This window comes from Crassostrea angulata, chromosome 3 (assembly GCF_025612915.1).
Source record: "Crassostrea angulata isolate pt1a10 chromosome 3, ASM2561291v2, whole genome shotgun sequence".
Taxonomy (NCBI): domain Eukaryota; kingdom Metazoa; phylum Mollusca; class Bivalvia; order Ostreida; family Ostreidae; genus Magallana; species Magallana angulata.
In genome coordinates this window covers 51,898,607-51,925,506 of record NC_069113.1, presented here as the reverse complement: position 1 = coordinate 51,925,506, position 26,900 = coordinate 51,898,607, and the positions used below count along the sequence as shown (strand labels likewise).

General features: G+C 32.9%; 1 protein-coding gene across 8 annotated transcripts; it reads left to right on the top strand.

Annotated features, from left to right (window-relative positions):
• Nucleotides 1–879: 879 nt before the first annotated feature.
• On the top strand, nt 880–26,900 carry LOC128176461 (muscle M-line assembly protein unc-89-like). 8 transcript variants are annotated; one of them, XM_052842832.1, is made up of 23 exons: nt 881–1,053; nt 5,975–6,061; nt 6,674–6,796; nt 8,674–8,730; nt 9,845–10,135; nt 10,231–10,277; nt 10,887–11,030; nt 11,293–11,362; nt 11,514–11,667; nt 14,159–14,200; nt 14,405–14,488; nt 15,630–15,704; nt 16,301–16,369; nt 16,457–16,582; nt 16,742–16,846; nt 17,091–17,373; nt 18,029–18,109; nt 18,476–18,588; nt 19,197–19,241; nt 19,465–19,494; nt 20,330–21,957; nt 23,841–24,171; nt 26,421–26,900. In XM_052842832.1, the coding sequence occupies exons 1-21, from the start codon at nt 991–993 to the stop codon at nt 20,470–20,472; spliced, it is 2,232 nt and encodes a 743-aa protein (XP_052698792.1). In that variant the 5' UTR covers nt 881–990; the 3' UTR covers nt 20,473–21,957; nt 23,841–24,171; nt 26,421–26,900. The 8 variants fall into 8 exon arrangements, with proteins under 8 accessions (XP_052698797.1, XP_052698796.1, XP_052698792.1 ...); XM_052842831.1 differs by lacking the exon at nt 19,197–19,241 and adding an exon at nt 19,078–19,125 and having other exon boundaries at nt 882–1,053; XM_052842837.1 differs by lacking the exon at nt 18,029–18,109 and having other exon boundaries at nt 880–1,053.

Genomic DNA, 26,900 nt, shown 5'->3' with positions numbered 1-26,900 from the left:
TCTAATTGCTTATAATTGCCATTGTTTACAACAGCGATGTAGAGCAAAATCAATACCGGGTATCAAAAACGCTTTGTAAAGTCGAACCAATATTGTAAAATCCGTATTATGACGTAGTGCGATACTCGGACTACTTTAATATTCATAGGCGTCGAGAAATTAATTATTGGGGTATCATTTGGGTGCATCGGATTTCATTTAGGTTTAAAAAAGCAAACGTACATGTACAGTCCTTTCTGACCTTTTTAAAAAAAAAAGTTACATACATGTATTTATAAGTGACTTCTGGTGGGAGTTTTAAAGATTTTAAAGATACATTTTACAGTACAGAAGAAAATAGAATTATAATAATAAAGTTTTATTATAAGCTTTTTAAGATAAAAGTATTCACAGTAAATTGAAGGTTTATGTTAAGGAAGCTTTTATTAAACGATGTTACACTGATATCTCGAATAAAATGGATATGTCAAAGTGATTAGTAAGTCCCAACCACTTATTTTAAAGTATTTTACCGTCAATATCTCGAATACTCGAATATCTCGACGTTTTTAAACAGTCCCATCTAGTGGGAGATAACGAAGTTTGACTGTAGTTGTTTTGAAAAGTTTAATGGTTTAATTGAGAAGAGATACAGAACCTACATGTCTGTTGTCCTGTTCACATAATCATGATTTGGGTTCATAAATTTAGAAAAAAAAAAGCGACCGATGAATAATTTTTTTATTTAGCCTGTTTTCCAAATAAGTCAAAATGATAATATATTAATGATGGACTTCAAAATAGCCAGAAGCTGTCAAATATAAGCCCACAATAAACAGAATACCTGTATGTGTGTATCGCAGTGGTTAAACTTCCTGTTTCTAAATTTAAACCAGCAGGGGGTTTTACTGGGACACTTTGTAAACATTCGCACAGGTGACGGACTTCTTTTTAGATATTAACTGAAGTTTTGGATTTTGATTAAATCTGATGTAGATCACTGGAAGAAAAATGTCCACGGAGACTGCGGGCTGGCGATTCTTTGAGGGATCGCTAGAACATAAGGGAAAACAGGTATTTATTTTATTTTTATTTTGTACAATTTTTCTTAGCTGGATTTGAATATTCGGAATCTGACCCCACGAGAGATAGAAAGTGATTGTTAAAAGATAACAGATTTTATGACACAGATATGTACACAGTGCAGGTTTAATTATCTTATGAGCTGTATAGCACACAACCAATGTAAAGAACTTATATAAATTTAACTCAACACATGTTATCTAAAAACATGCGCTTGTCAACCCTTTTTAACACTTTGTTCAATCTGGTACGTAAAATGTATGTAAATTGTTGTATACACATTATTACTTTATGCGTGACCTGTATGCTAATGAGGATTTTTTTTCCTTGATTGTTGAAGTGCAATGACTCGTAGATGTACATTATTATGTGTTCAAATAATTCAAAGGATTATAAATCTGCGCGACCATGTATTTTACGCATAGTTGTTATAATTTCATGTGAAGATGATAAATAAATTTAGTATTCCGACTACGTGACATGCTCCTGTGTCCTTAATGCCCCATCTTTGTAAAATATTGAAAATTAATTTTTACCCTTTTAAAGGAAGAGGACATTCCCTTTTTTAATTTAAAAAAGAAATATATATTTGATAGCCGTAGATCATATTTGAGAACATGTCATATGTAGTGTAGCAAAATGAATAAAAGAAAACCCTATATACGCCCCGAATGTTGACCCGGTGCAGGCGGGTTGCTACACCTGATTTCTAATTGATAGGTGGGACAGACACACGCTCAATTTTCGCCTGTCTCCGTACTTCACTACTAGGGCGGGTTCTTTTCTCACCAGATCGAGAAAAGTGGGGGAAATTCGTTCACAAGCTTCGTATGTCCTAATCCTGAATGGGTCAATCTTTTGTTGGGTATAATGGACTTCACTCGCTGGCCCGCTCCTACATAATCTCCGTGTTTATCCGACCAGAATTAAATACCCCGACCGCTTGATCCCGTCCACTTCACTAGATAGACATCGACTGCTCAGTTGTTGTGTTGAATATTTTTGTCTGGGGATTAGATTTTATATATTAATGATCAAGTCAGTGTTACGTAAATGTGTGTATGAGTGTGTGTGAGAGAGAGAGAAAAAAAGAGAGAAATCTGAAGACGAATGTCGATAATTCGTAATCTTAACGCTTAATCTCCATATTTAAGTTATTATATGTTTGCAGTATTTTTTTTTTAACTTTCAAACATGTAATATGTCTTATTCATGCAAAAGGTTCAATATCCAAAGTTATGCAACTTTTTCCCTCTACGACCTACGAGTTTATAAAATCACCTATATAACATATAGCTACTTACAGTCTAATTAGGCAACGTTATTACAGAATTCACCGAATAAGAAGTGTATTAAACTGGCCAAAAATATATAATGACTTAAATAATGGTACAAAGAAAATAAAGTATATATTAAAAGAAATTTTTGGTGAAATAAATATTCAAAAATCAATAAATAGGTATACAATGTATGTACACAGAACATGGAATTTCCATTCAGACCAGGAAGAAGTAATGTGCCAGGGTATGTGTGAGCTTTGATTGGCTGCCAAGAACCTTTTTTTTAATCGGTATCGAATCCATTCTTACGTCAAAATCAATCATCAGAAAAGATAACAAAGCTTTGTGTTTAAAAAAAAAAAAGAATCCCTCTTTTTATTGATTGCGATAAGAGGAAAATATGGACAACTGGGCCGATATGGGGTTTGTAATAAAGTCAGGGTACAGATTTGCCGTCATAAAAGTTGCAGTCCTCTTTTTTATGCCTCCATTTTAAGTGTGTCGTTATGTTGTAAAATAGTCACGCAATTCCTTGCCCTTCACCCCACTTATATATTAAGTGTAGTGTGGCTATAGATATATCTACATGTACATGTATAAATTGCTCACAATAGCTTTCTTACACAGTTATGAGCGTATCGATATTATTAGATTCCAAATACATGTACTGAGTTTTGATAAAAACACGAATTGAAAAACACAGTTTGTGACATTAAAAAAAACAACTATCAGAGTATATTTACATGTCGTATATACATTGCATCAATCTAAAAAAAACCGCGATGTGTACAAGATCTCTTATTTAGCGTTTTAATTAGATTGTATTTACATTTATGTAATTTTTGTTGAAATATCAAAAAAAATATAAGGTTAACATTCAAGCCATTTTGCATAGATCTGCAAGTATTAATTTTGATTTCAACTTTGCGATAAAAGAAGCTTTGAGATATAATTTCTTTTTTCAGATCAGTTTAATGACGGCAATGTTTAAAGAAAAAAGTACGGTACATTTTCTGTGTATTCGTGTATGTAAGAAATAGAATACACAGCGTTATTGACTTTAATGCGTTCATTGTATGAAAATACCAAAGACAGTCTAGAATTTCTTAGATAATTGTGGTAAGAAGATTAAATTAAGTTGAATAGATTCATGTAGATATGGTTTTCCAATTCCAGAAGAATGAATCTTTTCTGGAAAGCTGCCAGGACTTCCTTTTTCTTTTTGTGTATTGTAATGAAATCTGCTCGATCCGTCAGCTGTTTGCATAGCTATTATTAAATTACATGGGGCGAAATTTTAAAGCAGTTTAGTAAAAGTAGTGTTATATTTTTATTCCTCGACTTTGATTTTATTGAGAGAAAGTGTGTTGTCTTTACCATGCATCCCTTTGTACACTAGAGTTGAAGAGTCGTATGACAAGGCACGTAGTATCGTTTTTGAAATTGTGTTTGGGGAGGGGGAAGGGGGGTTGCAGACTAATCCGAAAAATCCCAATCTATTCGCCATTGTTCAACATTCTGAAGGAGGGGGGGGGGGGGCGATGTCGCAGGTACCTAAAACTTCTATTTTAATGTTAATAATACCCCCCTCCACATGTTCAATGCAAGAAAAAATTGGGGGGGGGGGCTGCCCAGGCCCTGATGTTACGTGCCTGATGATGCGTTGTATTGATAAGTCGGGTGACAGGTTTTAATGTGCATTATATTATTAATTCAAGCGACAAAAAAGGTTATGATGCGTCGTATTAATGATTCGGAACGCAAGTTATAATGCGTTCTTTCAATAAGTCGGGCGGTAGGATTTAATATACGTCGTATCAATAAGTCGGGCGGCAGGATTTAATATGCTTCGTTTGAATAAGTCGAGCTGCAGGATTTAATATATGCGTCGTATCAATAAGTCAGGCGGCAGGATTTAATATGCGTCGTATCAATAAGTCGGGCGGCAGGACTTAATATGCGTCGTATCAATAAGTAGGGCGGCAGAAAAGGTTATGATGCGTTCAGTAAGTCAGGCTGCACAAGCAATGATACGACAAATTATCATTTTCCTTTTTATAACCATTGATGAATCCTTGGGGCACAAGAAAGCATACACGGCAATTGTTTTTCCTACCTCATTGTTGCATTATAAGTTGTTAAAAATGAACTCTAGTATATGATCGTCTATGAAAGGCAAGCCGCCTATCAAAAAGTGGTTAGAGGCTATCGGGGCCATTTTATGTCTCTTGTTTATGATTTCATGATATAAGAAACCATGGTAATCGTCTCTTGTCCATTTATTTTATTTTTGTTGCGTCTAACTATCTAATTCTCTGTACTAAATACACGTACAATGATAGGATTGATTGTACGGAAAAAGAAATAGAGGGCACTGTATATTATCCTGTACACATATATTGATCATCATCTTTTTACTCTGAAAGTTATTTTTCAAACAAAAATGTGTGACATGAAATTAGAAACTTTTGAATATCATTTTTTTAAAATAAATTTTCAGACAATTCTCTAGTAGTGTCTCAAATTTGGAAGCAATGTTTTTATTATCCTTTCCAAACAATTGCAATTTAACAAGATTAGTCTAAATTATTCGATTTGTTTTTAATGTTAACAAAAGCTTATGGAATCGTTACAAAAAATTACAAGTTAAAACATTTTTATGTTTTGTACCCCACCCCACCCCCCCCCCCCCCCACCCCCCAAAAAAAGGAAAAAAAGAAACCACACAAAACCAAATGTTAGCCATTGAAATCTTCAAATCTTCAGAAAAACCTTCGTCTTGAAAACATGTATGGAAACTATTTGTTATTGATTTTATAATGATTTATTTCATTGTGTATTGTGGACTGTTAAATAAATGAATCTTTTATTTATTTTTTTTAATAGATAAGTTGTTTTAAAGATGTTGATCATATTAGGTAAATGTTTGTTATTTGAATTGCGTTTTGTCGATTAAATTCCTTCCATAGGCTGCAGAGTTTGGCTTTCTGTAGGTTTTTAACTGTTCAGTATGCATTTTGTAAGTCAATTTCTATTAAATGGAAAGTTCTACTATGTTTTAGAACCATTTTAACAAGAGCGTGGATTTTGGGTAGTTGTGTCAAACAGCAATATCACGTAGGCCTGTCTATTTCATTGCTGGCCACTCAGCCATACAAGATTTGTCTGGCTTTTGAGCTAAGAATACGCAACCAGCGTCATTTTAATTTCTTGTGACACATGAAACAGATAGTTACGTCCTACTGAAAGTCCAAGGTCTTGTTAAAATGGTTTTAAAAAGTTAATAAGGTATAAAGAGTAAAGGGAAAATTGAGCGACTTCAGATCATGATGCATCATAATCCGGCCATTCATTACAGCGTAAGATTGATATTCTAAATTGTCACAATTTCAAATACTTGATCCGTTAATCAATGATGTGTCATCATTTGTTCACCTACTACACTGTCTGTAGAGAAACCTTTGTTATCGTGTTTTATAATACATGTATCATATAGTGAATTAAAAGTGTGCTAAGAAGGATGAAATACATATTCTCATAAGCCTCCAAGGGTACAGGCGTGCCCCACTCATACGTTATCAGTATCAGAGTTAAATGAAATCATTCAGGGTTATTTTTTTTGTTTTTAACAGGGTCGAGGCTACCAAACACTTTGGTGTGTTTTAAAAGGTCGAACTATTCACATATTTAAAGAGAGAGACCACAGAAATGACGACACGGTATGTACCGCCGCTGAAAGCAACTTTATTTTTATCTCGACCACGTCTTTGATAGGGGATGTAGATTATTCCTTTTCTTCTTTTTGGAAGAGCAGGTCAAAAACCAATATCTTTGCAGATATAACGTAAAGGTTTATCACCTGACACCAAGGCACCTCTTGATAAGGCCCGATTGCTTTCAAGTCCTCTACATTACAGTGTTTGCATGCAGTAGCAACAGAAAAATGATATTGACATGATTTTTTTTAAAAAAAAGTGTTATATAAAAAGACAAGCATGTAATTCTTCCACAGAAATACCAAAATTGTATATCTTATTTTTATATCTTATATCTTATTATTTATATCTGAATTTCATTTTGTTTTATCCTTTACTATGTTTCGGTCTTTTTCCCGGAAAAACAAATTCTTTAGCTCGAAAAGGGATTTTTTTTAACTAAAATAGAATCGATGCAACAACAAATGAAATGAAGAGTAATTTGGATACAAGTATTTGATGGGAGAAAGTATAAAAACAATACACTTGTTTAAATTGTTTACACAATATCTTTTGTTGTCAAAATAAAACCTTATTATGATACGACATTCAGACGTTGTAACTTTTTCCTGACAGGTGGTCGGCAGTCTGAACATTGACAACAAAACCGAGTGTACAGCCAGCGACACGAGAGATGGCTACAAGCTGGAGCTAATGACCGAAGGTCTGGACAAAACCAGGCGAGTCAACAGATTCAAGGTAAAGAAATTTGATAAGCTGTGATTTTCAAGCTTAACTAAGTATATATTAGTCATCGGCATAAAAGAGTTCAAGGTTGAATAAATATACATGTATATATACATGTAGGTATAGATAGGTGTTTCTCGTCTTTGTTCTTTATCGAAGCATAACATCCCTTGATGTTGTTGTGATGTGCCAAATTCTGCTTGATTTGATTTCATAATAAAATTAGTTTTATTGTTATTTCACCTTTTCCTTTAAAGAACCTCTCACCTATGTCCTTACGATGCAGACGTCTGTAAAAGCTTTCAGTTTTCAATGACAAAACACAATGGATTTAAAAATGGCGTGGTTAACATTATTAAAAACCTCAAAATGTAATAAAAGCGGAGATTTCCAGTATTTCAAAAAACTTCCTGGTATATATAAAACCAATGTCTTATTTTCATTGAAAGTAAGAAGGCACATGCTATTGTATGCATTTGATGTTGTCTTTTTAATGTTACGTTTGGAATGCTGAAACAGAGGAGGTGTATTTAAGTTGCTTGCATGAAGTATCTTCGTGATGTCTATATAAAATAAGAACCATCTATATAAGGTAAAGGAGACCAATTGTTCTTATTGAGGTCACAATACAGGTACCAGCATTTCAAAGACACAGTTTGGTTTCATGTTCAGTCCCAACCTTTGTTTGTCCTCTTTCATAAGAAAAAAAAATATTTATCCATTGAAATATTATAAGTTGTGCACGGTATATTTACATCGTGCTGTGAATTACATTTCATCTTTGAAACTTATATGGCACTTTATATCTTATTTTGCTAAAAAGTTTTCTCTTACTTCCTCTTGCATTTGAAAGCAATATGAGCTGTTTTTTTAGAATTTTATTTTGCTGCAAAAACCTGCTAGTATGATAAGTGTACGTGTAACTTTAACTTTTATGATAAATACGATTTGAAAAAATCATTAATTTTTGTCAGAGGAAAGATTTCTTCTCTAAAAAATATATAGCAGATCTATTTTTGTACAGGACGACAAAAATTCAATTTTGCTCAAATTAAGGCTTCTAACCGGCCTTTTCAACAAAAATATGGCTAACAGAAATTAAAAAGCCATGATATTTTTTGTCATTTTAGTACAAAATAACATTTTCGTAAAAAATAATTCAGCAAGAAAATTTCAGCTCATATTGCTTTAAACCTTGAGTAGAAAAAATCATAGTGCTTAAGAAGTTTAATGATTACTGGTACATGTATCCTTTATGAACACAAGAAGTAATTTGGTAAATATGAGTTAATTGTACATAGGCATGTCTTACAAACGCTTTTGGTTTATTTATTTTTATCAGCTTTATTGTCAAAATTTGAAGTATTATACAGGTTTGGTTTCTTTTTTCTCTGAAGACGTTTACTTATTTGATTATAATATGTTCATGCAGGAAGGGTCGACTCGATTTACAATTGATAAAGGGTTAGTGGTTGACTGACTTCTATTGAAATGGTTTCATTGTGCACAGAACCAGGAAGTGAAAATAATTTTAAGTCACATATTTCATGGTTGTCAAGTCGGAAAGTTCTAATTTGTAGACCAAACACGCTTTTGTATGACAATGTTGATCTCAATATGGCCTATATAAGTATGATGAAATATCTCAATGCTGTTCTCATAGAGTCCTCATGCTCTTACAAATCTGTCTATATTTAATTAGAATAGGCCATATTTGAGCACTGCCATTGATATAGATCTACATTAAAAACATCCTTTGAAAAAAGTTTTCTTGTTAGATTAACATATACAGCATATAACACGAAATTAGTCAAAGAAATAGAGCACATTACTTAAAATTTGAAAATTCTATGACATTAAATAAACGTTTTTTTTTTATTTACTTCAAGACGAAAAAGAAGGTGGAAAGAGAAATATGGAGAGGATATATCTTGTGTTTATCTAAGGTATGTCGAGTTGACTCGTTGTGCGATAAAACAGATCAGTAGCCCTTTTCACAAAAAATCTTACGATTGATATTTATCGTAAGTGAAAACTTAAGTTTTTATTCATTTTCACAAAACATCTTATGAGATTCTTACGTGTAAAATTTGTCGTAACTTTACGATAGCACATACCCTCTCGTAAGTATTTCAAAACTGTAAATAATAATCGTATTACGTAAAATATTAAAGAAAAACAGCTAAATTGAATGTTTTATAGCGCATTATACCGTTATTTCGCATTGTATAGCAGTTATTGTTGAAAAATAATACACAAATATTGAAATAAATTCTCTGAAAATTTTTACGGCAAATTTTTCTCGTAAGATTTTCCTACGTCACACTAAACACACATTGTGATTGTGACGTCATATTTTCCAACATTCTCATAAAAAAAGATGCAAAACTGAAATTATATAATTTCATTTCAGTTTTGCATCTTTTTTTATGAGAATGTTGGTTAATTTAACTGTTTCTCCTGTTTTATAAGAATTATTAAGTGAATTCAAGTCGTTGCTAGGGAAAGGATAACTCGTAAGTAAATTCTTAAGTGAAACCTGTTACGAATGCGTTCGTGAAAAGCACTTAAGATTTCTCGTAAGATGTTCTTAAGTTGAAATCTTACGCAAAACCTTAAGATTTTTTGTGAAAAGGGCTACAGTTAAACTAAACACTTAAACTAAACGATAACGAACCAAGCCGTTAGGGCGATTTTATCGTTGTCTGCTGGTTACACGGAAAGATTTTGTTACATTGGTGCCAGTATGTTTTTGTAAAACTTCATTTCAATGTTTCAAGAGTATTCCCATATTTCTAGATAGTTCTCTCCTTGTGTCTGGGCTGCAATTCACAAAGGGACTTGAACCTTTTACGGCCATAAATGAACATTGAAAATAAATCTCCCTCTGGTTTAAATTAATGGCAGGAAAACATACCTTAATTAATGATATCGTTTTAAACTAATGGTTTTATTTAAAGTTTACGCGTTAATACTCATTCCATAGGGATGAATAGATTTACAGCGCAGCTCTGCTTTGTAAAACAATTAATTATTAAAACTTGTCTTCATAAAATCAAGGGCACTGTTCCAAATGATCTCGACTTAACAGACACTCAAATAGAAGAAATCAAAGCCTCTGTCAACAGTTTCCTCCTAGAGGAAGCATCGGGATCGACCCATGGCGGCGGATCGCTGTCCATCGGTGGGAAGTCGAGGCACCAGGAGCTCAGCAAGAGAGCGTCCGTCTCCCCCTCTGAGGACAGTGGGCTTGGAGCAACCATTAAACACCCAAGGTCAATCGGAACTCAGAACTCCTCCTCATCCGGGTCCAGAGGCACGATTAGCGGGGGCGGAGGCGGACCGACTATGGTGCGGATCTAAGAACAATTTTGTCCAATGACAAAAATATAATTGATTGATTTAAACACTTCGTATTAGACTCATTACTTTTTATCTTTTTGCAGAGACATAAGTTTACAAATAATCCAAGAATGGATGACCAAATACCAAGGTGATTAATACATATTCAAACACTGACTCAAACAACAGAAGGCTTATTTAATGACCTATGTTTTCCTATATATAATAGATATTTGCAATGTATATATATTAAAACGTCAAATTGCAGATCTTTTATCAATTAGGTTAAATGTAGGCACACACAAGTCTCTCATTAAAGAGTAGAAACTTTACACACAACCCCAGCCCGACATTATTATGAGGGTAAATTGTTGCTCTTTTATTTTGTATCATTTACATTTTCCAGTTTATTTGTCTGTGATAACACTACGGACCGATTTTTGTCCATTACATTTCATCAATGACTTTTTTGATATTTACTAGTACAATAATTGAAAAATTATACATGTGTTTAAATATTTATAAGCAATAAGAAATCATTTTTTGAATAATATGAGGTGATCAAATACAGTCGGGCGTAATATATTAAAAAACCCATCAGGCTTTATTGATTTTGATCACCCCTGACCGTATTTGATTATCTCATAATACTCCAAGAGTGATTCCTAATTCCTTAGAAAATTATCGGGGATATAAAAGGTTTTGCCATATGCAACTCAAATATTTTCTCTGAGAGATGTTATGCCTTGTTTACTTGCAGTTGGTTCTTTTCGAGCTGTAGTCGGGATTTAGCTGAGAGAATACTAGTAAATAGCGGCAGCTTAGGCAATACCTTAATGAGGGAAAGCTCTTCCCAAAAAGTCAGCGGAAGTTACGTCATCAGTAAAATTGGCAAAATAGACGGGTAAGTCTTTTACTACATGTTAATTTGTTGGAGGTCTCTATTCTAAACTGTTACACAAACACTACTTATCTTTCAACATTACGAATTCTTGTAATACTAATGCAAGAAAAATACTATTATCACTACTTATTACTGTCGCAAAAGTTTGGTACAACCATAAGGATGATACTAGCAATAGTTGGTATCACTATTACACCATTCACAATTGTTACTTAAATATCTCTCAAAAAATGCTTGCTGATAATTGCAATGTCTGTTTTAGGGTAGTAAAGATTGAACATTTTGAGGTAGAAAGAGTCGACAGAGGATACAAAATCAAAGTTGAAAATGACGTAAGTACGCAGTCCATTGCACGAAAAATCCGAAAACTTTGTTTCCATACGAAAAACTAGTTATACGTGCATAATCAATAGAAATCAACAACGACAGCTAAACTTAAAAAAAAATTGTACTTCTGAAACTTCAAATCACTCTTACTTGCAGCACGAGCCTCAGAAGAATCTCACAGATGTTATTAACACTTTCCGATTCATAGCTGGCTTTGAGAATACGATTCCAATGAAGACGAATGACCTATATGATTTTGGATTGTCCGAAGACGACTCAAATCCGTACCGCATGAAACGGATTGAAAGAGGTAAACCACAATGAGTTTTATCAATACAATGGGGAGAAGGGAATTTGATTTGCTAATTGTCTTTTTATTTCAGATTTAAGATAAGACTTTTTAAGTTTACATGAGAGAGAATCAGACGTTGATTACGCAAGTAGTATTTTAAGCATTCCCTTTTGAATATTAAAAGTTGGATGCTTTGGAAATATTATTCTATCTTTTTTATGATAACCGGTGTACGGGTAAAAAGGTATGCTAGATCGATTGACTATCATTGCAGAGGCTATCTGATGTCTTCAAAAAGGTCAAACAAAACTTAAATCTACTCTGCACAGCAAATTAGATAAAATTAGAAAAGAATTAATATCCAGTATCGATGAAAAGTTCAAACAATGAAGGCGGGCTTTCAATTGGAAATTGGTAAACAACAGGCCCAGACAGATACAATGAAACATACCATCGATTCCATGGTAAATCCTTGAATGAGCTTGAGAACGTAGACCGAACGCAACAAGAATTCATTCACGAACACGACAATACACACTAGGTCAATGACCCGGAAATCACGATCATCGCTACAAACATTATTCAAGAACCAAGCGAAGATATTCTAGCAATCGCAAGCGAGCTTATTAATTCGATAAATGAGTCGGTGAATGTAGTAGCAGCAACCCGCTTAAAATCTAGAGGAAAAGGTAAACCCGGCCTGGTAAACATCAGTATGTCGAATCTAGAAGATAACAAGCTCGTATTAATAGAGAAAAGAAAACTGAGACAAACAGAACAATACAAATCGGTCTTTCTGAGAGGAAGTAAATCACATACCGATAGAATCCTTGAATTAAATGCCAGAACCCTGCTAAACGAGTTGTCGAACGGATGTCAATTTCGCATAACATCAAACAGACAAATCGTAAAAACATCGCGGCAAACACGAGCTAACAACGAGCACACAGAAACAAGACACGAACGCGACGAATACTTCTAGGATAAAGCCCGACCTATCGATAAATTTTCGATACGAATTGCTCATCTAAACGTCTGAGGATGGACAAAATCAAACGCAGGACTTAGAAAAGAAAAAGTAAATCTTTCAAATTGTGATATAATTAGTGTTAATGAAACCCTGACTGACTTAGAAGAAATTTACGTCACCAAAGTTACATTTGAAAAGGTCAATTAGAAGGAAAAAACCCACTCATATCAAAGATCCCGAGGTAAAGTTAAAGAATCTATACTGCCATATATATGGTATATTTCCTTACATAGCGTAACACATCACAACAATATTAATTTCAAATGGGTTGAATATATTACATTAATGTGGTTTAAAGCTATGTCTGGTTGAAGCATAATGTAAAAAAATGGATTTTCAATGTTGTTAAGCAAACTTTGATTAATTTCAACACAAATGGGTCTGTGATTGTAACGCATCTACCGTTGTAAAGGAATGACCTATAGTTTGAATACCAATAATATTACATAAACTCTGGTGCTTCTACGAAGACTATTACTACATTTCTTAGATTTAGAACAAGCTCTGTATTTTAGACGACCAAATGCTTTCAAATTTTTTGAATTATTTTCATGTAAAAAATTAGGTGTTATTAATAACTGATGTTTTATCAATATTATAAACTAGAAAGTCAACTCTCCAGGTTGATGTGTACAGTATACACTCTTGCTTTTGTATAATATTGTATGTATAATTGTGTATTTTCTCTATGTTGTTAATAAAATATGAGAATAAAAAAATGAAAATGAAATGACGATAGAATCTGTATCATCTGTGACTTATACAAAATTGAAACTGAAGAACACTTCTTTTTTTAAAATGCTCATTACTCAGTATATAACGACTTACGCAACTCTCTTTTAGAAACCACTTAAGGCTCTGTAAATTTAAATGAAAACGATTTATTTAAAACACTAATATGTAACTTTCTCTGACAGTGTGCTCAATTCATATTTAAAGCTTTTAGGATAATATAAACTAAACTTTAACGATGAATTTTATATACATGTATGTATTTAAATTTAAAACAGTGACATATAGGGCCGATGGGCCGGGCGTGACAATAATATGTTATATTTCAATGTGTATATCCTCAATTGAAACACATGTTAATATAATAAATGAATTACTTACTTTACTTGCATTTATTTAAACAATTATCACTCATCTTCTTTACTATGGCGACTTTTTCTTAAATACTTTGCACAAAAATTAAAGGTCTATTAAAACAGATACACACACAAACGAGCACGCACGCCCATGCTGTACGTACCAGCAGTACACGAGTGTTTTGTTGCACATTGTAAGTGTTATGTTGCACATTGTAAGTGTTATGTTGCTCATTGTAAGTGTTTTGTTGCACCTTGTAAGTGTTAGGTTGCACATTGTAAGTGTTTTGTTGCACCTTGTAAGTGTTAGGTTGCACATTGTAAGTGTTTTGTTGCACGTTGTAAGTTTTTGTTGCACATTGTTAGTATTTTGGTCTATTGCATTTTTCAGAAATTCCTAGCAAAACCAGAGAACTACCAGAACCGTTACCCGGTAAGAAACAACAAAAAGCCAATGAGGGGAAAAGAGGCAGTTTTCATTTTTTTTTCTTACAATGTTTATATTTGCATTACTAAAGGAATGTTAAAAGCTTCTATATCGGTTTTTGATTCGTTGCTTTTTTACTAGATATGCATGTATGTAATTTACTTCTCTTGGCTTCTTTTAACACAATCAACTAATATCTTTTCTAATTAGATTATGAAGAACCGGTGCCACGGCCTTCTAAAACATTCAACCCAGGGATTTTGAAAAAAGAGCAGGCCAAATATGAGAGGCGAAGTGAGTTAGTCAGAGTTAAACAACGGTGTTTATTTTTGCCATCATGGCATTGAATCAATTATATCCACAGCTGTTAATTGGACTGAATCTTTTTATAAAAAGAAGTAATCAAACGTGAATTCATTAGACATGTTTCTAGTTTTAATTTTGTCATTAGGTAACATTCACTGAACGTATTTGTTCTCTTCTGATAAATATCATACATATACGATACATGTATGAATATTTTTATTGTTTGAATATGAAATCAATCGTGATATAAACATTTGAATAAACTAAATGGGTTAGGCCCCATCACACCGAAACTGATGATTAATTCATTATATAAATTTGTTATGAACCAGATTGGCTTATTTTTCTTTCCAAAATCAATTTTAGAAAAAAAAACAGTAGTAGTTTCAGTCTCACTTAAGTACACGATACACCAATTGCTCTTTAAGGCACAAAAATCATGCTTATACTAGAAAGGATGTAGTAAAAAATTTTGATACCGTCGTTAGAAACGTTAACGTTTTACATTCATGGGTTACGGGTTTTTTTTAAATTTCTACACTGTCTTTTACAAAGCCCCTAACTCTTATGTTAATTTATATAAACAGACGAAGGATGCATTTTTTAAATATGCATATCTCTGTTTGAATTTCTTTGTATTTTGATACGCAGAGAAATTGTTTTAAATCTTTGTTCAAACTAGCAATTGCAAGCTGGAGTATTTTGTTAAGCCATAATGAACACAATCTGTAATTTTTAAAAATGAAAAAGAAAAAATCCCAAGAATGACTGTAATAATTCCTCTTCAATTTACAATCTATAGGAATTCGATGATCATATCATTCCGTAAACTTGAATTAATAAATACGAGTTTGAATCATATATGTATATTTGCAATCTATTACAAAAGATAATCATATAAATATTATTAAACTTAAAGGAATAATTATTCAATTCAATTTCAATTCAGTTTATTGATAACACTATGTTAGCATACAGTTAAAATGAAATCAAATGACAAACAAAAGAATATTATAACATAAAGGCTATAACATGCATGACAATTTTATGCAATTCTTTATAGTCCCTGGAACTGTTTCTCAGCATTTATCTAAAATTAAAAAGTTTTGTCATGGTTTCCTTTTACCAGATGTTCACCATTTTGGCACGACCAGAAGTTCGATTGTAAATAAATTGAATAAAACGACAGTCACTGTAAAACCTCGTGAGTTCATTGCATGCTCTGTATTGTGCCTACAATTGTGCCTATTTCATATATCCATTGCTCAGTCAAGTTATATATCACCTGAAGATGTTTCTCCTTATATATAAGAACTCATGTACATACATTTAATGTATGTAATTATGACACATTTACGCGGACTATTTTCATTGTAAGGAAGTTGAATCAAGTATTATCCAAACAAAAATGATAGAGTTCTCACAAAGCACAGTTTGCTAATTGTAACAGAAATATATATTATATATATTAATAATCGTTTCTCATGCTATGCCTTTTTATAGTGTCATTACTAATTTTTCTAACATGATTAAGGTAGGTTGAAGGTACTCATCACTTCTCTGTCGATGTATATACCTGTGTATCTTGAAATAAAGCACTTTTTGTCATTCTGTGTCTTTCTATATCATTAATAATATTTCCTTTTTATTTCATTCATGAAATAAGTCACTATGGACAGTTTTTTTTTATTGTTGTTTTAACTAAAGCGTCAATTTCGATCTATTCAAATTTGATCTTCCAAAAAAACTGCACTGTTTTACTGTGTTAATGTTTTAAGGAATACTGAAATTGTTCTACAGGGTCTCCCTCACCCCCGGAGTTTGACCCCCCGGCACCCCACCGACAATCCGTCTACTACAACGCCCCAGGTAAGACCTCGAAATGTGCGAGTAGTAATCAGTATTCTGTCCAACTCAGAAAACACATAGGTTTAACTCTATCTGCTATCTGTACAGAGAGCAATGCAGCTAAATTCTTCCTCCAGAAACCTCGACCCCCAACTCCTCCAGACGAAAGTCCCCCACCCCCTGAACCTCACGTTACAGGATCTGATGGTTACTACAATGAGGACAGTTTTAAAGGTTTGGCCTCGTGACATCATACTTACCACTTGTATTCTATATAATAACAATGATTTGACAATGTTACAAATGACGATTTATCATTTATATTGTTTAATCATGTTACAGAATGATCAGCTGTAGTAAGTTTATTTACTTAATGGTATTTTTATATCAAAGATCTGAAAGGAAAAGAGCCTTTACATAAAAGATCCATGTCAGTTCCCAATATAAAACACTTGATGCCTAACCAGTTACAAGGGGACATCGACTTAAACCAGCCAGGTTAGTCTTGTCTAAGCCAAGGACTGGAAATTATCTTCCCCTCACAAAGAAAATAAAAGCATTTTGTTTTCAGTCAAAGGTTCTTTATCTTATGTAACATAAAATAAAAATTCATCAAAATATTTGATGAATATATTATCTTGAAAACTTATGTTTGCAGCTCGTAGGTCTTTATTTGAGGATTTAAATAGAGCATTCATGACAAGGTAGATAATAATGATATCCTTGTCCCTTACTGTTTCAGTAAACAGAGACATACCCCCACCTAAGTCCGTCGTTCCTGCAGCACCTCCTCCACCCCCACTCCTATCAAACCCAGGTGCCACCAGCCCCACCCAGAAAACACCCACCTCCATCCTGAAGTCTAAACCGAGGGGTGGACTACCGTCATTACCATCACTTCCTCCCACACCCACAGAACCAGACACTGGACCACGAAGCAGCATAGATACAAGTGCTCCCAGTCTTACAGCACTTGGTCTGAAACCAGTTGGGAGAAATCTCGACAAACAGAAAACGTCTTCAAGGTAATGGTGCTTACTTCTTCCTGACGCGTTCATGGTTATCTGCAGTTGCACTTGCTAACTTGTGTAAACAGATATAGATGCACTGTAAACAATAACAGTAGCAGGTTGTGCATTTATATCCCTTGATTCTTGCATATTGGTTATTTTTATCAAATAAATTTATTATCTTTATAATATAATGAAATTCTAGATAATTTACTTACAGTCAATTTTATTATGCATAGAAATAAAAAGGTAGCTGAAATCTAGGCAGTGACCTGTACTGCTAAGCTCTCTTTTTTTCATACTATCGCAGCTGAAAGCTCATAATACCTTCTTTCTAAGAAGTGAAGAAATGTATCCATACTTTATAAATGTTCAGTAATCTTATATTTCAAGATAGTTTGCTGAAAAAACTAGACTTCTCTAGATCAATATATATTTGAATGCAATTTCAAAATATTCAATACCATTACTATATTACATTTGTATTTTCAAATAATTGCGCAAATACTAAAATAATTAGAATTCTGAGACGAAGATTATACCGTCAAGAATGTGTATAACATGTATTTGACCTAACATTTACATTTATTAACACTCACACTTCTTCACTCCCCTACGTCTATAGTCCATATTGTTACACTAGAAACCTCTGTCTGTCTGTCTTTGGTAGTTCCCCTCCCTCCAATCACGCACCTTCACCTCAACAGCTGGGTCTCCGTCACGTGGAGAGAGCCACAAACAAGGAGGAACAGTGAGTGTTGGGCAGAATTCATATTTAGCTTTATGTCTCAATTGTAAATGTTCAGACCTCAGTATGGAATGTGTTAAATGCTAGAACATACAACATTCATCATTAGCTTAATCTGTGTTTTTCTTATTAAATATTATGTTGACCCTTTAGTATTAAAAGTCAAATATATGTTGTATTTATGGCTTACATCTTTGTATCTTTTGATTTTAATTAATCGTTGTGTAAACAAACCGTCCATGCTTGTTCTTAAACGATAAAGTAGATATTTAAAACAATTCTTTTACTTACTTTGATCAAACATTGTTGTATGTTTGGGGAAAACTGTAAACGAATACATTTTAAAAGGACAATTCTGACCTGTTGTAGAGCAACAAAAGAGTACGAGGACAGTCAGACGGTTCAGGACATTCGCAAGAAGTTTGAAAAGAAAATTCCGCCCTCTACAGCACCGAAACCCACGGGGAGACCACAAGCCAGGGGTAGGTGTTAGTATAGTTGATACTGAATACTGGATATGATTGGATATGATTGATATATTTGAGTATTGTTGAATTTATAATTGAATAACTTATTTTGATATAATGTACAATAAGATTTTTGATTTATTATGAATTATATTAATTTTGACTGATATTTCAACTGATATGCACGAATTTTCATATCGTGACAACAAATATGTATTAAAGATAATTAATGTATGTAGTTCACTTCTAAAACTGATTATTTTACCAAAAAAACCACTTGTATGCTTTTATTGTACCTTGTTGTCACGTGCATAAATTTGTCAATAGATTTATTTTCTTCCTTATCTTATTTCTCTTTGACTAATTTTTCTGACCGTATGACAAAGACAAGCTTAAGTAGTACATAAAGACAAATTGACGATTGTTTTAACTTAATGAGACAGTGTTTAAGCTATACCCTCACCATCCTAAAAATACTTTAAAAATGAAATGAAACAATTGCAGCTGCTTCAAACGAAAAAGAAGAAATGTATGATGATGCCATATCTGTCGGTAAGAAGATTGTGCTTCATTATTTTTTTTGTAGCTAATTAATCCGTTTTTCTTCAAACTTTTGCTTTCAGCAAATCGTTCATTTAGTGAACCAGCTGTCAATCCTGGCCGTTTAGGTAGTACATGTACAAAATGAAGTCAAAATGTTAAATATTGTTGCTATAATACATTCCTTGCATTTCATAACGGTCAAGTGTGCTCTAAATGCATTGACTTTCTTATATTATCTATATGTATTTGCACAACCCTAAAAAGTTATCCTTTTATAATACGTGTATTAACAAGTTACCAATAATCTTGTTAATGGAAAAACTAAAACTGCACATGTTGTAATTATAGAGTACGAAAACAATGATGATATCCCAAAAGGTACTTAGAAGTGTTGATAGTGTGTAGAAATGTATTAATTAATAGTGCATTATTTTCTAGTAGAGAGCTTGCACATTTGTAAATCACAATAAAATGCACTCCTTAACAAGTTCTTTGTTTCTTTGTCTGTTATAACAACATTACTTTTCCACTTGTTTTGAATGGCCGATTTTTTCCAACAAAATAAAAGTATTTTATTATAAACTGTTTGTCCTTTTAAGATAATTTGAAAGAGAAATATCAAAAATTATTCAAGCATCTAATATTTATAGACAAATGACCTTTACGAGCAATTTGTTAGTAGTTAGGATTAATTTGCACCCGTCATATATTTGTTCTATATATATATATATATATATATATATATATATATATATATATATATATATATAGTAAAAAAAAAATACTTGTTAAGCACAACCTGTCGGTTGAAACTTGAAGATATATCAAGCTTCAAAACCTTTAAAATATTTTGTATCAGTTTAAGTTGATGGTGGGCATAACCGTATTTTAAAAGCACGTTAGCTTAGCCATCTGAGACGGCTCGTGTTAAATGTTCTTTGTGTTTTTTATGTTTAAAATTTTAGATTGACAGTTAAATACACATCTATTAGTTGGTGGAGGGTTGCTTTTTTTTTTTTTTAAACCATTTACCATGCAATAACTTTTCATTCTGCACATCCTAGATTTCTCAATATTGAATTAAAAAAGGTGAAATATTCTAACGATTTTTACAGATAATAATATGATTGTCATGATATTGTTTAATAACCATATTATATTGTATACAGAAATCCGTGCTAGATCAACCTATAAATGTTATTTCAATTTAAAGGGATAGGGAAAAGGTCCTCGTTCATCAGGAAACTAGAAGAGCAAATCGCCCGCCCAGCGGCTGGCCCCCAGGGCGCTCCGAAAGTCCCAGAGATCAAACCAATGACAGAGGAGGAAGAGTGCGAATACCATGAAGTGGTCTAAGGGACAAACTCTTCAAAGCAGGGTCCTATAAATTCTGTGATATTTACTTATAACTGTACTCATTTATGTACGACAAGATTATTAATATCAAACTAATTACATTGTAATATAAAGACTGGATCTTATAAAAGGATATATGTTGTAAAAAAAAAGAGAACTTGTTTACATGTACGTGTATTTAGTTATCATATTCAGAACTTATATACATCTTTTTTTACTTTACATTTCTGAATGTAATTTGTCATATGATTATTTTGTTTAATAACATTTTTCGCATTAGTTTACAAAATATCATGAAATGCATTACGTACCCCAGTTCTGACTTAGATTAAGTCCCACCCCTAAATCAATTGATGCATAATTATATAACCTCAACATGATGTGTGACTGTACCATCCATGCCAGTGCTATAAATTAACAGGGAACGAAGTTCACTAATTAATCTGGTCGTATCCAAATCAGTGATGAATCAAAGAAGTAAGCATAAATCATCAGTCTAAGGAAACATTTTTATCATGACAATCATCATAAAACAAATTAGTGTTTTTTTATGTCTTGTTCAAATTTTGTTTTTTGAATTGACACCACACGTATTTTTATCATCAATAAAATAATATTATGATATAATAATATTGTATTAATTTCATTTGTTAGATCTTTTTTATTTTACATCATACATATTTTTTCCTTTCTATCATCAAGTAATCCATTTCAGTCATGACAGAGTTCATTCGGTAGAACTGTTGTTCTGTTCAAAGCAAGTTTGCAATTGTGGAGCAACCTTTTGAACGACGTATTACTGTACATGTTATTGTTAAAACCAAAGATACAGCAAATGTGATTTACGTTAACGGTTGATTAAGACCAAAAGAATTAATGTGAAGAGAATATTCTTGTAACTTAATAAAAAATGCAGCAAACCCTAGCTGAATGTCTATTTCTGCCTCATTGTTGCGTTTTGAGAAGGAACAACAACCGCTAGCCTAAGTCCACTTAGAGATCCAACTGCAACCAAGTCGTCCTTTGAGGAATCGGAAATTGAGAGAACACTATAATTGTTGACCAAATACGTCACAGAGGATTTTAAAAACATTCTATTATAGACATTATGTAATTCAGTGCACTTAGTGTCTTGACTGTTATAAATCTATACATATAGAGCAAAAATGTTATTTAGCAATGGTCCCTAGTCGCCATGGATAGAACTAGATAATGTGGTTTTATTTCCAAACCTCATTACTTCGGACAGATGGGCATGCGTGCATGGATCTTTCGACACGAAAAAAAGCATCGGTTTTTAATTTGGCATTTGTTCTGCTTTCCTCGTCGATATGACGTCACATAACGATCCATTCTCCGCCATTCATCTGACGTTAATGGTTCATGCTTACTTTCATCGACGTCTACATCCGTTTTCTGGTTTCCGGTGATTTTAAGTTGAAAGTCGTACGACAATTCATTATATATTCCTCTCCTTCACCGAGGGTAAAAATGAACTCTCTTTCATGGATTATGTTGAATAAGGAAAGCGATTTTGATCATTAAGATGTTACTGAAAACCATAAAGATGTTAACTGATTACAAACTTTAATATGATACCCATATTAAGTAAAATTTATTATCGATATTAATAAAAAACAGTGCTAAAGATGAAAATGTTTAAGCAGAATATAAAAAAATTGTGAGTTATTTACAAACGTTGCTTAATATTGTGATTTTGCTTTCTGCTTAAAATTCCATCGAAACTAAATAATATAAAGAAGATGGGTGAATAAGGCGTGTAAACTGCCCATACGAGGATAGATAAGATACTATAAAATTAAAATGTCAACAAATCTCATAAGTTCTTTCTAAATTATTAAAAACAATGTATATTTACCATAACATCGATTTATAACCCTTAAATATGTTAAATATTTAGAATAATGATGATTTAAACTGGCGTATGCGTGTCAAAACCTCCAAATAGTGTCATTTTTAGAACTTCAATGCCTTTTGTTTTATAGAGTGGGTCTGAGCTCCAAATTTTTGTCATGGTCTATATAAGGTTTAAAGGAAATCAAACCGATTTCAATCAACAAAAACATGGAGAGATGACCCACTATACTTTAAAAATGTCATTTTGTATCGCAACATTTGAACGTTTTAGAAAAAATAATTCAAGTCCGTAAATTTGTGGATGAAGTCGGATATAGCATTAAACAATGAAAATTGTTCTTACTGTAATGGCTCAATGGTTAGAGCACCGGACATTGGGTATAATTATAGAGTTATGGTTTTTAGGCTGTGGGTTCGAAACCACCAAAATTTAGAACTTTTTTTCTTATCGTTCATTAAAATTTTCAAAACTGAATACAGTTAGGAATTGTGCTTTTGTAAACTTGTATTATAACATTTATAAGTATATTTAGTTGGAAAAATTTTTAATTTGAAATTGTATTTTACGACTAAACCAAATGGGCATTTGTGCTATCTTGTTCCCGCATCTTCTTTATAATACAATGTAGTTACGTATACATTTTCTTTTTTGGGGGTGTACCTAGTTCTTTTTTTAAGTCCGTCCCAGTAGGATTGTTTTGTAAATACTAGAATCCCTACAGTCTTACACGTTACAAAGTGAAGCGAGACTCAGTTTATCAATCTACGAAATAAGGCACACTTTCTGTGATAATTACATGTATAGTGACTACACGTTCAGCCGATATGATTTTAAAAAATGCCGGAGCATGTATTTTATCAATTATTTAATGCATTTAAGTCCCTCTTTACCATACCATTAGAATTGCTTTGTTAACATATCGAAGTAAAAAAAATTAAAGAAACCGACCGAGTTGAGTAAACAAATGTACTTTTCTTTTATCTATGAACATGTATAAATCTGTAAGTCAAAATGAATGGAAAACGTACGACTTGTAACCAGTAACAAATATGCAGGTAAAGAATACTTTTTCGAGACTGACAGCGTTACAAAACTTCAACAAACTTTCTTAAAACACAATCTCATGATATGTATTCTTAAGTCGAATTATAAATATTTGTCGTCATGTGATCTCTCGGGCTTGTTCTAGCATGTGACAAGATAATTTTGATGGAAAATCGCTGTTTTTCATTTACAGAATAGAAACGGTGATCTTTTTATACCACTTAAGGATTCTTTCATTTTGTCAGAAAGTTATTTTTTATTGATTTTCGTTCTCACAAAATTGGTATCGAACATCTTAAAAATACTGTTTAATACAATTTAAATATTACATGGCATTTGATTGTTTATTTCGTTTCTGAAAATTTTTAAAATGAATATTTTTAACGCATTGATTTGGTCGAACTCCAGACTCCTTCATGTTACAATGTTGCATGATGTGTTTCAGAGATCGGGCGTTAATGGACCATTCAGTACTTCTGTCTGTTTAGTCCCACTGCCCGGTGTCTGATTTCTTTTGTATTGATGTCCATCTCTCCAGGAATCGGGAGGGGGCAGTCCCTGGTGACCTTTCTCATTATCCCCTCGCGTCAGTGTAGCTATGTTATCGGTCGCCCGCGCTCCGTGGGGATACAGAGTATAGGATCATCCCCAGCTACCGACCAAGATAACTAGCGTTCTGATTGGTCGATGACAATATAACGAAATCTCTATGTTTCATTGCAATAAAACCAAGGAATCGTCGGAATTGAGAGGATTCGAATTAAGGAGGCTGTCTGGTAAGTAGTTAAGTCATATTTAGGTAGAAATTAATCTCATAAATAAGCAAAGATTATTTTAGATCCTTAAAAGAACAGCATTGTATAAATGATTACTTGAAAAAGCTCTTTCTTTAAAGATTTTTGAAAATTATAACATTACTTACATTTTGTTTTTGTTCGGAATACAATTTTTTTCATCATGTAGTATTTCTTTAAAAGCATTGATACTATTGCATAATCAATCGCGTGCGTTTACTAATACTAGTATTCAAAAGAACACGATTGCAATTGCACACCATTTAACGAATTCTTGACTGAGTCGTGCTCGCTGCGATCTATAATCTTTTCCGGTTCCCTGCCTTAATATAATCCAATGTATTTGACGCTATCACTTTTGTCGTGAAAAGTGGCCATTGTATAGGGATTCGTTAGCAGAAATTGCTGTGTTAATCTACTATTCAGCTCCATTGTCATAAAGAGTTCATTTGGGTATTAAGACTATTTATTCTGAAAAGCGAATGAATATTCATAAAGAATAAACACATTATAAAAGATTTAGTGTTCTATTGGGTTGAATTTAAGCTACATTTTGAAAAATATTTAAACATTCTTTAAATACTAAATTATTTTTTGACCGACCAACCTGCATGCTTGATTTTCTAAAAGTGATTAAAGCCTTTTAACGATAAATGGCATACAAAAAAAGAGCAAAGTAACAGTTTATGTCAAGGGCACTTTAATTTTCTTTGGATGGAACAAAAAAAAAAACCCACACATGTATGTTCACAGACAAGACTTTTTATTGTATTTACTTTTTTAAGATGTATATAAAGATAAATGCATATGCTTAAATGCTTATTTTTTGGATTTCGGCGCTCCAATAACACACCAGGTCGTGCGCACAAATTAAATACCGCGCGTATTTATTTATTTTGATGTTTATTTAAATGAAACATTTTTTATCGTCGTATTAAAGTCATTCTGTTATATATATTTGTCATGGATATGATCGAATGATAGGTGGAATAGTCATAAAACACACTGTGCTTTTGCGGCTAAACATTTTGTGCATGCAAGAAACGTTGCCGGGAAAACTCTTTTTTTGAGGCACGATAAATATGATTTAACGATTATCTTCCAATGATAACATCAGGGGAAATAAACACTGTATGTAAATATTAGAAATTATTGCTATGCACATGCATTTTGGTGTCGCTGAATATACCAATTCGCGGTATAAAGTAGCAATTCGTGCAATGGGCAAAGCTTTAGAATCCACATTTTATAGTTATACAGCTGAGACCGTTATTACTACAAGTATGGGATTAACGTTACCAGAAAAATAAAAAATAAAAAATAAAATGCAGTTTTAATATTTTTGCAAGAAATAAGTTTTGTACAACCAAGATGTAAAATTGCGGGGGAAATGAATAATATGATTTTCATGTAACTAGACATTAGCACATATTGAAGCCATTCAGTACTCTTGAATACAAGGGCTGACATGAGAACACAATCGTCAAGAAGCGTTTTGGTTTGGACTAATGACTACTGTGCTACTTCTGGCGTCCTCGACTGACCGCGGCCATTGTAATGGAATTGGTATGAAGCCTCTGTTCCGTGGAAATGGAAATGTCTCATCACTTAGAAAACCGGCGAGTTTGGAAATGCCAATAAAGCCTCATTATCTATCTCTACTTAAACATGCCTGACATCAATTATTAATTTCGATTAAGATATAATGTCACTAATTGTCGAACTTTTGTCTACCTGGAGCGGTTAAATCGAATTCTGTCGTCTGACCCTCGAGACAGTTCGTTAAAGTGGGACATTATTAATAATACTTATTTAGTAATAATTCTGTGGATATCGATAATCTCTTTGTTACCTCATTTGCATTTTATTTTTACTAAATACCTATTTGAATCTCAAAATAACCATTTGTACATTTTATCTAGTGTAGTCTCCGATGATTTTTAATTCGGCGTACAATGTAGAAACAAAGATCGTAGGATACATCGCAATGAACAGTATTTCAGACTCATCTAGATTGTTGTGCTCCTTTTTACGTACTTAAACATCAGCTACGTATATCAGAAAATGCTATCAATTTAATGTATACTAGTACATTTGGTGTTGAACTTTTGTACGACAAATTGAAATAATTTTCCTATGGGTATAACATAGACCTATACAATCAATATTATAACACACAGACCACTCAGAATTATGGAATTATGTGAGATTTGTCTTCTTCTTCTTCACAGATATCTGACGACGATGGCGAGCTACATTCTTCTGATTGCGTTGGCTTTACTCCCGGTCTCTTGTGCCGTCTATCTGGACGAACCCTCAGGGTATCCCCTCGCCAGGCCTTACAATTCAGCTTGTCTTCAGTGTCTGTTCACGCACAAACGAGAATACTGCGAGATTTGTAAATATGAAGATGATGGAGGTGATTTTCTTACCACTAATAAAAGATCTGACTATTACAACAGTAATATAAGGAAGCGTGGATACTATTGTCTATGTTGTGCCCGGTCAAGGTTGACCAATTCCGGATGTTGCACTCTTTGTAGCAGCGAGATGTAAGAAACAAGAATTGTCATAACGCTAATAAAGAACTACGCCTAAACGACTTTTACTACAATTTATAAAATTCATATCCGATTTTCATGATTTTCAACAGCACTGTTTTGCAACATATCAGATCCACTTTTAAAATAAAGCACTAAATTGTTTGTGAA

Coding starts and splice junctions, on each gene's coding strand:
- LOC128176461 (XM_052842831.1), top strand. CDS start 991: ATGTCCACGGAGACTGCGGGCTGGCGATTCTTTGAGGGATCGCTAGAA. Junction 11,363..11,513: donor AAATCAAAGTTGAAAATGAC/GTAAGTACGCAG, acceptor TCTTACTTGCAG/CACGAGCCTCAGAAGAATCT. Junction 16,847..17,090: donor CATCGACTTAAACCAGCCAG/GTTAGTCTTGTC, acceptor TTACTGTTTCAG/TAAACAGAGACATACCCCCA.